Source organism: Limulus polyphemus, unplaced genomic scaffold (genome assembly GCF_000517525.1).
Source record: "Limulus polyphemus unplaced genomic scaffold, Limulus_polyphemus-2.1.2 Scaffold1070, whole genome shotgun sequence".
In the NCBI taxonomy this organism is placed as follows: Eukaryota; Metazoa; Arthropoda; class Merostomata; order Xiphosura; family Limulidae; genus Limulus; species Limulus polyphemus.
Window position 1 is genome coordinate 116,866 of NW_013666680.1, and position 16,996 is coordinate 133,861.

Genomic DNA, 16,996 nt, shown 5'->3' on the forward strand with positions numbered 1-16,996 from the left:
TTACTCACTATAAAATTGACATTGTTCAGACAAACCATTATAGCCTTCAATGTTATTTGGTTACAGAGCTATCAAATAGAAAATCTTACCACACTCACCTGTCACATCCTGTCTTTCAGGATTTGTTAAGAGTCCTCTCTTAATGTTTAATTTTATATTATCTATAACCAATAGAAAGCTAAGGTTTTCATCTATCAAATGACGTATTATATAACATTGTTTTCTGAATGGAGAATTGTTAATTTTACTGTTAGTACAAGCTTCGTTCCCATTGGAAAGATAATGACTAGCTTGGATGAATTTGCAACAGTTATTGTCGCACAGTTAGAAAGCCAGAAAAATTGTGAGAATTGGGGTTATTTTCTACTTTATGCATGTTATTAGTCTATATTCTTTGGTGCATTATTGAATTATGGGCAATAAAACAATAAAATTTAATTATAAATAGATGTATACTGTTATGAGTTTAAAGCTACTTAGGATATACGAATGTTGTTTCATGTTACAATTTGAAGTCATTCTAGAAAGAAAAAAGGTAATTTAAATTTTTTCTTTTTGGTGGTTACAAGGTATTTTGACGAACTATGTATAGAGTTAGGTTAGCGAAAATATTGGATAAAATATAAAGTTTTACTGAAAACAAACATTTGAGATTACACAAATCAAATCTGACATTTTTGAGATGAAGAACAGTATTTTTAATCTGAATATGAAAATGACTTTTCACAAGGACTATTCAAAACAAATACTCTATATTCACGGACAAATCTTTTTTTAGTTTATTTAAAATGCTTCACAAAAAAAACATATGATTTTTTGTATGTAAAAGACTTGTAATGTTTACTGAAAGACTGCCAAATTTTGTGAAAAAATACATACTATATCAAAAGTTAATAGTACCAAATCTATAAAGACTATACGAATACAAAGAGGTCACGTGGTCAGTCAAATCGACTAAGCCCATGTTGAGAAAGTTAAAGATAGCATGTTTATAGCATCAAGCCACCTCAGCTTTTCATTTCAATTGAACACTTCTAACACCAATTGTGAAATAAATTCTAAACTAAAATTTTGAATAAAACTAAAAATATTTCAGAAACAGTGCAAGAAAGAAAATTTTGCTTAGCAAGAGAAAGAAAACTTAGATGGGTCACTCGACAAAATCAAGAAAGCTTATTAAAAATTACAATAATTGAAGCAGGGGGAAAACAATTGACACGGTCAAATGAAGCTCCTGAAGAAATATAGTGAAAAGGACATTGTTGCTGAAAGAAAAGCCAATGGGTTCTGATTCTATGTCTTCCCTGTGCATTTAATGGGTACATCAATTAGCATTCTGCTATTCTTTGGCTCTAATTCAACTGTTCCTACAAAAGTATATGGACAAGATTTGTTCTGTTTTTGATATGCCAGACTTTTACCAAAATATTAAATCAAACTGTTAATTTTTGTTTTGACATCTTTCAAATCTTTCTTACTCAAAGAGGTAAATGAGGACTTTTATTAATGCCCTAAAATTTGTAAGATGTAAAAAATCTATTTTATGGAAACAGCCTATCTCTAAAAAAAACGCTATTAGTTTTAGTCAGTAGCAAAATAATTCTCTGTGACCTAGTTTTAAGCAGGAACCTAGCTATTGTTTATGTAATCTATTATGGCTACCTTCATACTCCGTACAAAAAGATTGATACAGAAAAAACAATATTTACACAAAAAATGTGCATATTAACATGCTAATTGCACTAGAATTAACTTGTATGCAATTTTTTGGTGCTAATGATGATTTTTTTTTCACCAACCATGTGTTAGAAGTATCAGTGAATCACATGAAAATTCACTGACATTTCCCAGTTTTTGCCTGTAAAATGATATTCCCTGGTGTTTTCTGTACCAAAAATGCACCATATAAAAATTTTCTAGGTTTTCCCAGTGTCTTTGATCCATGAAAAATGTGTGTAAATGAGAATGTTGTAGTTGATACATCTTGTTTCCTAAAATAAATTCAGTAAGATAGCTTGACCTGTAAATAAACACATGATAGTTGATAATTCCTATCATTAGTACACCATCAAAACTTCAAACCTTACTATTAGAAACACCATGCTAATAAACTTATATAGTTTTGAATCAGGTGAGACAAGTATTTTTTAAATTTTAGACACAAATGCTTATCTCACAGAGGCCAAATTGTAACACAAGTAGAGTTTACTGACTGTATATAATTTTTCCTTATTCCAAAACAATCTTTATTGAAGGCAATTTACAAATTGATTGCAGAACTACTGAATAGATAGGGAGCAGGTGAACAGCTATGGTTTCTGTATGCTTGATTAGAATATCTATATACAGGAGCAGTGTAAAAAAAAAAAAAATGCTAAAGGATGAGTAGAAGAAATATGATTAATTTCTGATTGAGGTTAAACTTCCTTAAAAAGAACTTTTGTAATGTAATATGCCTTTCTGTGTTGAAGTACGTATTGGGTATTCTAATTGAAAGGTTAATAACATGCTGTCATGATAGCAATGTATCAGAATAAAGTTTTGCAAAATAAAATATAACAATTATATTTATATTGAGTAATCAATTTGTACAATTTTTGTTCGTAAACATAAGTACTTTGTTTTTGAATATATAGTTAAAATTTTTGCTATTTGCATGTGGGATAAAAAAATTACTGAAATAATTGTTTTGCTCCATTCGATAATTCTGAGTGGCATATTTCTCAGGGACACACATTAGGCCATGCTATCACAGGAGGATTCAGTGATAATTCATCAGAAGTCCCTGCTACAACACAAGAACAACAGCCCATATACCAGCAACAAACCCCTGCTCAAGGCCAGAACCAGAATGCTCCCTGCCAGTTTGAACTGAAGCAGTTTATGGAGTGTGCTGAGAATCAACATGATCTTTCTCTGTGCGAGGGTTTCCGTGAGGTACTACGTCAGTGCCGATTCTCACAAGGTAGGTATTACATAAATGAAAAACAGAATTATATCCAAATTTAATGTATACATGTGTATCTTTTAAAGTATTAAAAAGGGAAATAAGTTGTGTATATATAGGGTAAACCTAAACACTTTCGTAAGGCAGCAGTAAAAGGACATTGTATAAACTAAACCCTGAATGATTCAATAAACAGCACAGAGTTAGCTGTTTGATGGCCGGTATTGCTGAAAACTGCTGGTCTTTGTTCACTGACATGAGCTAGTATGTTTGTTTACACGTTAATGCAAAATAATATCAGAAGATATAATTAAACATTTATTTTTCAACTGTAAAAAGTTAACTTATATTTACAAAATATATACAATGGAAATGATTTCCAGAACTTTATACTGCAAATAGTTAAGATTAATGTGTATGTTTTGTAACTAGTAATGTAATATGAAATACTGCAGGATGATTTGGGTGAGTGATAAAAATTCAATAGAATAAAAACTTTTTTTAACCTAAGGTCATCGTGTAAACAAGTTTTGAGACACTTTGACTGAGTGCTATCCTTACAAAAGTTACATATACTCAATGATTAATCAAAAGCTTTCATATCCTTCTGTATTAACAAATCAAGCAGTTCCTGTAGAATAAAGATGTTTATAGTATTAAAGTTGGCATAAAGTCTAAGATGATTAATCCTTAGTAACTATTTAAATCAGACCAAACATTATAACTGTTTATATAGTTTTTTGTTACTTGTATACAGAAAAAGGACTATTTTTATCTTTTCAAAGTGTTACAACTCAAACCAGTATGAGGTATGAAGAAAAAGGAATTGAATTGATAATCACATAAAATTTTCACAAGACCTAAACTACAGGGGGGTTGTCACAATAAAAAAAAATTTTAGTAATATTTAAAAAACTATTTGTTCTACAGAAACTAATTTCACCAGAGGTACATTAAAATTTTAGATTTGTTGAGAAAAGATTAGGCATGTTATATGGTGTTTCAAAACCCTATTTTACTGTACACCTGAACTGCTCTTCTTGCAAACTAGCATTTCTTTTATTTCTCTTCAAAGACCTTCTCTATTTGAACAATAGAAGATAATTTGAATAAAATGAAAGTCAGTGTGCTGGGTATTGCAAAGTTTAATGAATGCTCTCAGAAAACAGATGTTTAATGTATCTCCACATAGGAATAAGCTTGATAAGCTGATTGACAATGATGGAAAGCACATTACACACCGTTTGTACCATGTCCAAAGTTTTCTTAATATGCCTTTGGTGAATTGTAACTCCCTTAGGACAAGCAGCTTTTAGGAGCATTTTAAATAGGTATTTTCTTTATAATCACCCTTGTGCTTCTGCTAAGCTTTTTACATGAGTATTTTTACTCCTTAAAATAACCTACAATGCTAAAAAATTACATATTTTTGGGTTTAAGTAACTTTTCATTGCCCAACAACTGACATTTATGGTGAGAATGATCTCCCATACTCTGTGCTTGTTTCATTACTGAAATAGGTTTGTTTCTTTCATAGTGGTGAATAAGTAAATATATGTAAATATATGTACAAGTGAATAGTATGTCTATTTGGCACACAATTTTCATATCTAAAAAATGTGTTTACATGGATATTCATCTTACCTGAAGCACTCATTCTGTACTTACCTGTAGTATACTGACCAAACCAAAAAAAAAAAAAGCGAAGACATAAATTTTGTTTTTGATATAATAATCCTAGTGTGTGTGATATTTTGTTTTTATCTTTTCAGGTGTTTCTATGTAATATAGTTCAGGAAAATCACAGGAATCAAATGTCAAAATGTTACTCAAAGTAGTTATCCAAACATAGAGGTGTCATTTTGCTCTTTGTTTAAAGCTGTTTCCTTTATGTAGTAGATTAGTTCAGCTACTAAAAACAAGTTTTGAGAAATCTGTTTGGTTATGTACTCTTAATTCTGAGCTGCTGCTCTGTGGAATGTAGTTGTATAGTATCAATATGTAAATCAGAGATATAAATAAAAAATTAAGTTTTGGGGTTTTTGTTCCATCTGTCCTTTGTGTTCAAACACATATGAAGAATGGGTAAATGTACAAAAGGTCATGAAGTTTTTATTAGGAATAAAAAGCATTATATTTGCTCCTTGTTAAGAGGGTAGTCTTTGAAAGTGCTCAAGCTTTTAGGTAATTTTTTTTAGCAATCCAAAGTATTTTCAAAATCTGGACTTTGCTAATGCTTAATTGTATTTAAAACACCACAAAACTAATTAGACACTTAAGTGTGGTTTTCAACCCTGTTATATATAAGATTTGATATATTATTTAAACAGTGTACAACTCACTTAAAGAAAATTTAGCCAAATCAGTTGTGTTAAAATTGTAGACTCTTGACACGCTTTCAAATGGCTATATTGAAATAGTGACCATAGACAATGATAACACAGTAAGTACCTTTATAATTTTATTAAAAGTTACATTATCACCTGAATTAAACAATTCCTTTCCATACTGTTAATAAATCAACTTATAATTTAACTATGGTTGATTCACCTTGCATAAAATAGTCACTTGTGTCTAGAATTAGGGTAAAACACTTTTAATATTGTTTGTCTAATTGTAGAGCTTGAGTTTTTGTAATATTAGTAATTTAAAACATATAAAAACACACATATTGTACTACCATAGTTTCTTAAGTGTACCTTACTGCTGCTATGATTCACAATGCCCGAGGGATTTTGTAATTCCCATATAAAACTGTGTGCTGAAAAATAAAAGGATGGAAAATAAACATTCTGTGGCTGGTCATCTTTCAATATCAACCAGAAGATTATTTTAAAACTTTAGAAAAGTGTTATACTTAAGGGTAAGACATCTCCAGATAGAGCACAATAAATAAAATAATCAAAATGCACTTATTACCTCAAGATCATAAATCTTGCTTACCCAGTAATACCAGATAAATCATTAACAAGCATTTTATTGTAAAATATCTTTCTTGTTATTAAGAAAATGTCATATTTTTTTAATATATATTTTGGGAAACATCCCTAAATTTTCACTAACATAGCCTTAAATGCATCTTTTTTTTTTTTTTGGCTATATAGCTTATGATAAAAAAAATTGAATAACAAACATTAATTAAGCAACTTTAGGATAAACAAAAAAGGGGGTTATGTAAGTTAAAATTGATAAGTTGCATTTCTTATTACAAAAAAGTTCTAGTAAAACTAAGTACACAGGCAAAGTGTATGATTACAGTCAAAATACAAGAGTCATGTAATATCATGACCACTGATCAAGAACTCTTTAGCCAACTTTTTTTAGACATTTATTTTTATTGAAATCGTTTTGATTCTTTTGCAAAAAAAAATCAATTAATATGGTTAATTTAATCGAAACAACTCGGGATATGCAACGCCGCGTACTCTGCTAGTTATGAATATTACTTTTAACTGTATTGTAATTTTATTTAACTTTGACCTTAAAAATCTAATTTAACAAAGGGTTTACCAAGCAGTTTCTGTTACAATTATTTTTTTTAAACTTAGAAATGGGCTCTGGGCTGACTATAAAAGATTATATTCCATAAAAAGCCAACCAAAATATTTTGTTTGACAGAAAAAGAAAAAAAGGTGGGAATGATAACATTTCATATTAGATATTTTCAAGTATAAGATAACAAAGAATCATGAAACAAAAATACTTGATGAGATGTAAAGTGAAAGTTCTTATAGAGAAATATAACTATAAACATAAGGATGATTATATTATTAGTTTAAATTTCACTCTGTGTCTGCTTCTAGTTCTTCTTCATCAGCCTCCATGGGTGTATCTTCAGTGGTGTTTTCATTTGCAGGTAAAACCCTAGCAACAATAGCTAAGATTTCCTCCATATTCTCTTCTGTTAGACGTTCCTCACTCTCCTCAATCAGCTAATGCAAAAGTACTGAATTACTTTTCACATCCTAACTCAGGTAATTTTCATTTATATTAAAATAACAGTAAACAAAGCTGTTTTCTTCCTCACACATGCAATGTAGAAGAACAAAACATTTAATTATAAAATCACCTACTGTAAAGAAACAGAATTTTCAACACTTCTTAGCTAGCTTTGCAAACGATGTCAACAGGTGAACTGTCATTAATTAGCTGAAGAGAATGAAACCTTGTGGCAACTGGTATTGATATCTTACAATCTATGTAATCAAATGGAAACTCAAACTTACCAATTGTATTTCTACTAATGTGGTTGGTCTATGATTTATCAATTGTAGTTTTTCAGCCCTGAAAGTAAAGTTGCTGATGTCAAGAGTTGAGATACAGAACTACCAAATTCCTCATGGATATCTACAACCATGTATGAAAATATAGATCAGGATGCAAGCATCATGAAGTGTTGATATGACTTGAAAATTATTGAATCATTCAGCCTTACACCTGAATATAATTAAGCTATTACATAATGGCACATTGTAATCTTGAGGGGGTTGAATAAAACAAAATCAGGTATTTTTTGTAAACTGAGAGTTATTATAATTTCATAAATCTCAATTACCACTGAATAATAAAACACCGGACCAATACTGTAAAGGATGCAATCTACTAAACACATTTCTACAGGACACTCAAAGGCAGGTATCCTTAAGAGTGGCATTTAAAAAAACCGTTTTGTGTACTTTTATCAACTGTTTAGATATAATACTAGTATTTAAAATAAACTTAAAGAATCTAAACCATATTTTCATATTATGATTAAATATGTAAATACTTAAAAAACCTCACATGGTCTGAATGCATAATTTCTTGAGATGAAACCATTACACCATTTCCTTGCCTACTTCCTACAGATATCACCTTCTATCAACATACGGTATTTTATATGTAAATTAATATGTAGAATACACTGGGGAACACAACACCCATTACAGATAAGTTTCAAAGAACACCAGAGATATTAAGGACTGTGCAATAAACACATCAGTTATACCTCTTCACAATCAGGGAAACAACAGTATAACAGATGTAAAAAAAAAAGATAGACAGAGAAGAAAACACTAGATGGAGAAAAATCAAAGACGCTATTGCCATCTAAGCACAAGATAGTGGACCACCAGTCGGTATAAATCAGAACAATGGCCAAAAATTACTCAATAATGCATGGACACCACATCTCAAAAACATATTATTTCGATTATATTATTGTGATTTCGATGTAACTTATATCTTTAATTCAACAATGTATTATTTTAATTATGAACAATTTATGTATTTTTATTTTTCTATATAATACCTATAATTGTATTGTCCTTATGTTTATTATATTGAAGTAATCAATTTATCTTCTATATCAGGGGTGGCCAAACCCCGGGCTGCATGCTGCCTGTGATGTCTTTTTCTGCGGCCCGCCTAACATTTATAAAATTCACTGTATCATGGGCCACGCATGATACTTAGACAGCCCCTGCGGCCTTTTCATTATTTTTAATTTGCGCGAGGGATTTGCGCGTCATCATTTTATACTTTCACTTGACGTCACCGTTGTGTTCGCGCGAGTAGCGAGGAGGCGATAACTCACTCTTTCATTCCATCGGGCTTCCGCTGAGGCAATTTGAGCCATTCTTTCATTGTCGTCTCGGCGACCTTAGCGACAGTGGTCTGACTGGAGGACAATTAAAATTCCAACTGAGAGCAACATGCTCATCGTAAATGAGTCTAGCTCGATAATCTGGCAGAATTGGGTAAACATAAGATTCCTTGACCGAATATGGACTGATTTTGCTGATCGAAGTGTCAAATGAAAGGTTCCTTCATTCTCTCTTCACTGATGTAAAAATTATTATCCAAACGTCTTTTCCACCAGAGATAACTCAATTGACAAAAAATGAAATTTTTGTTTTTGGTCTCTAGAGAACACCTAATGGCACAATATCAAAAGTAAAGTACATTATATAAAAGCCAAGAAAGTTTTCTATCTATTGATATAAGATTCTTTGTGACCACAGCCAAATGAGAGCTGTATCAGAGCATTGAAAAATACTAAGGTCAGGATGGCCACTTTTTCTACCAGCACTGTATTTTAAAGTTGAATGCGGCCCGGGTCGACTCCGGTAATCAAAATCTGGCCCGTGGCACAAAAAAGGTTGGCTACCCCTGTTCTATATGGTTAATAATTTTGATACCATATGTCAGTTATTGTTACAATGGTTTCCTAGATACCTATTTTAAAGCAGTGTTCCACAAATAAACAAGTTGTCATTACTTAGTACATTGTTGCCCAATGAAGGCTCCAGTAAAAGCTCTCAACATAGAGAAAAGTCCATGTATAATTCTCCATAAAGTATGTTATGCAGAATATGTGCAAGTCACTGGAATGATTTTATTATCTGAAGTTTTAATTTCAGCACGTACATGCACTTATGTTTGGTATTTAATGATAGCTGTAAGCCTGAATTTGGTTTATTTTAGTTATCAATTAAATTTGGTTTTAATGGTAACTTTGTTCTCTGGGCTGATATTTTCAATCAACAATTCCTGGAAGTGATTTGTGGAAAATGAAAGTGTTACCTTCTTTAACCTCACAAGCACTGAAAGAAAAGACATACTATTGGCTCTTTCAGTTTTGGTGTGAAATCTTGATTGTGAAAATATAAATATATTTTATTTCCCTAATACCTTTTAAGTTAGTATTACATTTATATGAAATTAAAAGCAGTTCATATGCAAGTCCAACAAATTGGCTTATCACCATCTTAGTTAACTAGGAGCACCACATTATTTAGGGTATCTTGTGGGCAGGTTAGTGAGAGGAACTATTTACCATTCCTTTGTTTAATCTGTAATTAAATTATATCAGTTGTAAGACATATTATGTTATTCTATGAAAATGAGTTTATTTCATCAATTTAATCATCTTCGAGCCTTGAAAATCAGTTGTAGAAAATATCTATCTTAACTTTAGTCTTTTGCACAAATGCAAACTATTTATTTTAATGAAACAATTTTCTGATCTTTCTTATTTCGCATACCTTCTATGTTTGAAATTACAGTTTTGAAGAGAGATTTGACAGATAAACATACAGAGATGTAAAAGGTATAACATACTCCCCATGACATTTTAAGCATTGCCCTGACTATGATTTTTCTAAGTTATGTCTGTAATTCACTAACTATCTCATTTTCTTTTGCTACAATAACTGATTAGCAATCATGAACATTATATGAATGTGTCGAAGCAATCCTGGACTGAGTCAGCATGAGGATATGAGTATCCTTTGTCTCACATAGTGTTGATTATTTACTCACCACGTGTTATGAGACTGATTCTGTGGCTAATAGTAAATGCAGAGGAAGATTCTCTACAGCAAGGAATCAGGACCTTGGTCCAAAATGGTCAATTACCCAAACTGCTTCAGAAGCAGGAACAGTTAAAGAAACTATCTTTAGATTGTAAAGAAACATAATTTTGATTTTCATAAGGTCCATATATCTCAAAAAATGATCCAGACCAGCGTGTAGGCTTTTGTGAATAATTTGTGGCTCAGGAGGACCTGGTATTTTGAGCAGAATAGGCAACAATAAAAAAAATGGTGGTGAAATGAACATCACAATTTTTGATACTGATACTGAAAAAACCTACGCGTTGTAGGAACCAAGACTATGGAGCAGGTAGAGTGATGGTTTGGTGTGTCCTGACACAATGTCATATTGCTGGTCCATTTTTCATTGAAAGCACACTGACTGGAGTAGGATATTTAGCTCTCCTGCAGAAATATGCTGGCATGGTGATCGTGGATTAGCAAAACACACCTGAAAAGACACATGGCTTTAACAAGATGGTGCCTATGCAACAAAGCATTGGATGTCATGCAGTACCTGGATTTTGCTTTTCCCAAAAGACTGATAGGGCATTGTGGACTGTACACTCTCCTTATCTTACACATCAAACACTTATTTGTAATAGATTCACATACCTCGTGAATCTATTTGAAGTGAAGAATCACTACAGCTTGCCAACCATAATGTCACAAATGCTAAACAACATGAACCACAGCCCGAGTGGCATTGTACCATAATATCAAAAGTGCACATTCTGAGTAGCTGAAAGGGTAGGAATGTACAAAATCATGGTGTTGCAAAACTTTTGTATCCTGTACATACTTCCAGTGCCCCTAAAGACAAACATTTTACCAATAAAACCAAAATTGCTATTTACAGTAAGGATACTGAACTGATGAAATAATGCAATTTACTTAATTACAAGTATACTGACCAGCAGAGGTGTAGCTAGGCACTGGCACACGGGGCCCCTGCCACAATTCTACTTGACAGTGCCCCAATTCCCCAGTTGGAGTTTTGAAAAATCAGAATAGAAAACCATGATTGATATTATACTGAAATGCCAAACTTCCCAAGCTCCAAATCTTTTAAGCAGTCTGACCAGTCTTCTTAAACTAAAACTTAAGTAACTAACTTTGGTCTAAAGTTGTACATTTCATGTCCATTACTACTAGGTCATCTACCATAAAATATATTTTATTGAATGTCCATTTAGTCTAAAGTTTTGTTGTCTTCATTCAGAAGTTCCTCATATTAGCACTTGTTTTCAGATAGAAAAGTAAAATTCACAAGTTAATGGTATGCTTACTTAGTCAGATTATATGGTTGAATTTCCATAAGGAACTTGTGGATAGCTTCCTCATTCAGGTATGTACAAGGTGTCTGCTCTAAGTATCGAAGTGTCTGCAGTTAAAAAGAAATGCAGTTACAACATTAGAATTTATATTTTCACTCATTAGATATGTTCAAGAATCCAAAGGTTAGAAAAATCTTCAACACACATAAAAATCACCAGCAATAAGTCTTGCTTTCTTTTAAAGTTTAATGATATACCTGAAAACTGCTACAAACAATAACTGAACAAGTCACATGATCTTTTCCTTAAAATGTACTCAAGACATTAATTGCACTGCCTTTTTTCTCGATATGAGGTGATGAATGCAACAATATTTTCATATTAAAAAAACATGGGCATGAGTTACCTAGAGGCTAAACACTGGAAAATTATAATGTCTGTATATTTGTATAAGATGCCTGTACATGTAAAGTATTTTCTAAAGAAAATGTTTCAAAAAACCTTCCTAACTATATGTTAGTATGATATCATATAATCATTAACACTTAATCTCCTACAAATATATCTTGTAATTCTTCTTTTCAATTATAGCAGACTATACTGACTGCTAGATATGCTTAGATAATTTAATGAATAACCACATTTGTAGGCAGAGCATGTCCAGTTGACAAATCCAAGTCTGCTCTTGCTAGCCAGCACATGTATGTTAAACTTAACAATAATTTTTTTGTTATATCACACAAAAGTAGATAATATAAATGTGATATCTTAGGTACCCCGACATTAAAAAGTATTATAATACCTCATAGGATATTGTGGCCAAATTCTGCGAGTGTTTCACATTCCTGGATAATTTCTTTTCTTCTTGCAAATCTTTCAGTAAGGTATATACCTACCAATAAAGAACAGAAATCAAATAGAAAGTCATTCGCTTGAAGATCTGCATTAACAGATGAAATACAAGCATGTGAATTTTCTTTTTATGTGATTATAAAACAAATATTTAATGTTATTTCATAATTGAACATTTCAATTCTGTTACAGATAAGTTATAAAATTTTAGGATGCATTGGTTAAGAAATTCAAGTTGATACATAAAGTATTATCAGTGAAACTGTAATTAGGTATTAATTTAAATAGACCTTATAACTACAGTTCATAAAATTATGCAAAATAATGTATAAAAGTGATCTCACTCAAGGATTTATAAAATTGTATCTGAATATTAAGAAGCAAGTAACTACCAAACAACTAAACATACCTCATGATTACTAAGCAATGCTGCATTTGCTTTCAACCTAAAAAAGCAATGAACATATGTTATTTCACATTTAAATATAATAAGAAAAACCTTTCTGCATCACTTTTAGACTTGATATAATACAAATTATTATTACACAATAACAATTAAATAACATTTGTGCTTGTTTTCAACTGAAAGCAAAAAAACAAACCTCAAGATGGTTTTCTTATGACAGATTATCTAAATTTACGTGGAAATACTTTTCAACATGATTGAACCAACATGCAATCCATATGAAAATTCTTCTAAAATAGCAAAGTTTTAAAATAAATGTTGTTTGTTATGATGTATACAATAAAAATTCCATTGGAAACTTGTCAAAAATTACACAAGAATTAAAACAAAAATGAGAAATCACATCAATATTTATACTTTGTAACACCTTGACAACTCGTAAGAGAGATCTTAATTTGTTAACATGAAATTAAAACTATATATTTCAGATAAATAGCACAAAATCACAAAATTATGAACAGTATTGAGCTTTAAAGAGAAAAAAAGGAAAGAGTTAAATACCAACTATAAAGACTAAGAGGGACTGTACTAGTAAATGTCTTGCACCTAGAATGATAGATTTGGACTTTCTGCTCATTAGGGCAATGACTTATTTCCATTATGTATCCACATGAATATTTCAAACAAAAATGTTACATAGTAATAATTAAAACTGGATTAAAATTAACTATTCTTATAGTCTTGCTAGGGAAATTATAGGTGAAGTTTATATGAGAAACAATATCTCTAAAACCTTTTATACACTGTACATTAACTAGTAAGATGGCAAACAGGGTTTTAGCCTGTATACATAGAAATTTTGAGTACATTTCAAAGTAGATCATCATTTCACTCTGTAAGATGTTTATATCTCATTTGGAGTATTATGTTCAGTCTTGGTCACTTAATTACTTAAGAAGAATGTATATTAACAATAATTATAAAATTCAAAGTCAAGGGTTTTTATGCTAATGTGACTAACAAAATGAAATATGCGAGTTTAGTCAACAACAGAATATTATGGAGAAAAAGGTTACCATGGAATTCTTTGTAATTTTAACGTGTTCTTGTAGTTTTATGGTTGAGAGCAAGATTCATTATCCTGGTAATTTCTTTAATAGTGAAAATTTTTTTTTGATTTATTGAAGTGAAGAATAATACTATTGTAAATACTGGAGAAACTTATGCACTTAGTTTCTGATCCACATGACATATTCTAGTAATTTAATGCAAAAGAACAGAAAGCAATTAGGTTCTATAAAAAGTTACTACACGATGAAGAACATTTTTGATTATTAGAAACTTTCTAGTGTAATTCTTGTATATTAAGAGAAAAGTAAGTAAGATCTGTGGAATTATATTTTGGTCACATTTATTTCTGTTGTATGTAAAGTGTTAGATTATACTCTTAAAATTTCACTTGAAGGATGGTTTCAGAAACTCAAAAAGCAATATGCATCATCACTTCTGTTTTTCTGGATGAAGGTTGAAACTAAGAAGAATATTACTTTGGTTAACAGCATCTTTAACACCCTTGCAAGTAATTAAGAAATAGAGGCCATGTCTATCCAACATAGAAAAACAGAAAGGCTTTACCTATTGTATGAGAGTGTTGTGGAGAAGGAATGAGGATCTTGTGTCTTTTTTTGTTTCATATGGCATATATGTGCAATCTGTTTCTAATTTTGAACTAAAAAAATAAAGAGTAGGCAGCTAATAAACAGCATCCACTGTGAACTATTAGGCAACTATAATAAAATACTGAAACTTGACCATCACTTATATAATGCACACACAGCCCCAAAGAGCAAGGTATGGTCATCAATGCAGTCCATACACCCTCAGTTTCACAGTTCAGTATACTAACCACTAGCTGCAAAAAGGATCTTGGTGTGATTGTTTGTTAGGGCATGAATCCTCTGAGTGTTCAGCTATTATAACTACAGCAATAATAATGTTTCATTTAGTGCTTACTGTTTCTTTTTTCAAATACTAAACTTGTGTTCTACTGCCTTTGTAATTCAGCAAAATTAAATCAGTGTTCTTTATTCCAATGACTTGGATAATCTTATCAACTTCAACAAGACAGCCTTACCATCATTCTTTTCTCAAGAAAAAATAAGTTTAGAGATCCAAATCTTTCTCTTTAAGATAACCTTTCCATTCTTTGAATCATCCTAGTAATCCTCCTCTTAACCCTTTTCAAAAAGTCAATATCCTTTCTTTGATAAGAAGACCAAAATTGTACATAATGTTCCAAGTGAGGCCTAATTACTAATATGTATAGATAATTACCTCCTTTGATTTGTAATCAATACACCCTAAAATTTTATTATCTTTACTAATAGTAACACAGTATTGCTTTGTTTACTTGAGTGACTTATCTAACACTATGCCAAGGTCCTTTTCTTCAGTTATACCACTGAATGGGTTCCCATCTATATTAAATGTGATCCAAGTAATGATAATCTACATTAGTACATGCATTACATTGCACTTCTTATAATTAAAGGCCATTTGCAAAGTATCTGTTCAACTTAACAATTGATCCAAATCATTCTGTAATACCTCATCATCCTCAATACAGGTAAAAGTAAAAACAGCCAAGAGTTACCTCTTTTAATTTTAGTAATTATGACCCTAACAATATGATTAATGTAAATAAGAAAGAGCATTGATTATTAACCGAGGTACTCCACTATCTACAAGTGTCACTTTGACTGGATTCCATTAAAAACAACCTTTTGCTTTCTCCAATCCAACCACCCTAAAATCAAATTAACTAGTCTTTATCCAATCTCTATCATAACGAAATTGAACTTAAGAATTAAAAAATAACTACAGAATTTCAATACTAACAGTTCAGTGCCAATAGTATCTTTTACTATTACTATTAGTTTGGAATGGACAACAAGCTGTTTCTTACAATAACAGAACTGAAGCCTTGCTTCAGACTGTTCTTCTCTTTTTGTTGGAATTTGCAGACAAGTATTTCTCTCTACAATTACAAGTAAAAAATGTACCAGTATAATTCTCAATAGAAATTATAAGTTATAACTTATACGAGTATCGGTCTGTGAATGATAGAATAACCCTAAATGTCAAGTATTTACCAGTCAGTGCTTCCCTGAATTTTTTTTCCTATTTCTTTACACCATTCAATAGAAAATAATGTCCAAGAGCAAAAAAAAATAGTATGTTGATGAATAAAAAGGTTGAATATATATAAATTAGAAGCTCAAGCCTACTTACACTTCCATTGCTGGTCGCGGTTGCGTTCACAGCGCCACTAATTGTTACTTAAGAGCCCTAATTTTTCACTAGGTAGGATCATAATATACTAGTTTTGCAAAATTATAGTAATGAAATAGAGTGTCGTAAAAATAACTCATGATCAGGAATATATTTAGTGGGCCATCCCTAAATTAGAGGTCAAAATATCTGCTAGGCTTCTATCATGAAGAGAATTTATTGGCGACACTATTTTTATAAATATTCCAAAAGATAATTGTAATTTGTATACATAATAAAATCAACTAATTTATATTTATTAAACACAACTTTTTAGTTGTTACTTATGTTCCCACCCGAGAACTTTACTAATATAAATAGAACTAAGATATAAACAGTTTCTCTTGTAATGTACTGCCACGTGATTTGTAAATATGGTTCTCAAAAAGGAAAAACAAAACATAGAACTTACATTTGAGACTTAGATGAATAATATTAAAAAAATAATATTAATTTTCGAAAAAGCTTTGTTTGTTTGTTTGAAGTTATGCACATAGCTACACAATGGGCTATCTGTGCTGTACACAACATTGGTATCAAAACTCGGTTTCTAGCATTGTAAGTTCGCAGACATACCGCTCTGCCACTGGGGGGCTTTGAAAAAGCAAGCTATGCACTTAGAGAGAACTAAAAATCAACCTGGCAATCATTATAGCTAATTAAATATTCTTTTCTTACGTTTCTACTTATAAAGGTTAGAACGCAGTTTCATCATTTGGGTAAAAAAGAAACATATTGTTACGTCTCCGTTTGTTAATTGATTTTTCCCTAACTTTGTTCCGACGAAATTTTAACGACACAAGTCTTTACTTAATAAAACTGGTTTATT

The 16,996-nt window shown here is 31.1% G+C and overlaps 2 protein-coding genes across 5 annotated transcripts in view; one reads left to right on the forward strand and one right to left on the reverse strand.

Moving 5' to 3' along the window:
• The window catches only part of LOC106461981 (coiled-coil-helix-coiled-coil-helix domain-containing protein 2-like), an 18,929-nt gene extending 13,939 nt beyond the window's left edge, over positions 1-4,990 (forward strand). For all 4 annotated transcript variants that reach the window (XM_013921849.2, XM_013921850.2, XM_022389096.1 and 1 more), the window contains exons 4-5: positions 2,728-2,965; positions 4,720-4,990. In XM_013921849.2, coding sequence (XP_013777303.1) covers positions 2,728-2,965; positions 4,720-4,733 — 252 coding nt within the window. In that variant the 3' untranslated portion in view covers positions 4,734-4,990. The remainder of the gene's footprint in view (positions 1-2,727; positions 2,966-4,719) is intronic.
• Positions 4,991-5,395: 405 nt separating this feature from the next.
• On the reverse strand, positions 5,396-16,186 carry LOC106461982 (DNA-directed RNA polymerase III subunit RPC9-like). The gene is made up of 6 exons (XM_013921851.2): positions 16,129-16,186; positions 12,841-12,877; positions 12,382-12,471; positions 11,592-11,686; positions 7,174-7,231; positions 5,396-6,879 (listed from the first exon to the last, which is right to left on the reverse strand). The coding sequence occupies exons 1-6, from the start codon at positions 16,134-16,136 to the stop codon at positions 6,730-6,732; spliced, it is 438 nt and encodes a 145-aa protein (XP_013777305.1). The 5' UTR covers positions 16,137-16,186; the 3' UTR covers positions 5,396-6,729.
• Between the last annotated feature and the right edge of the window lie 810 nt (positions 16,187-16,996).

What these genes read in the sequence shown, in the direction of transcription:
- LOC106461982 (XM_013921851.2), bottom strand. An exon ending in CATTGCTTAGTAATCATGAG is followed by an intron (nt 12,472 to 12,840) that starts GTATGTTTAGTT and finishes CTTTATTGGTAG; the next exon opens with GTATATACCTTACTGAAAGA. An exon ending in TGGCCACAATATCCTATGAG is followed by an intron (nt 11,687 to 12,381) that starts GTATTATAATAC and finishes TTTTAACTGCAG; the next exon opens with ACACTTCGATACTTAGAGCA.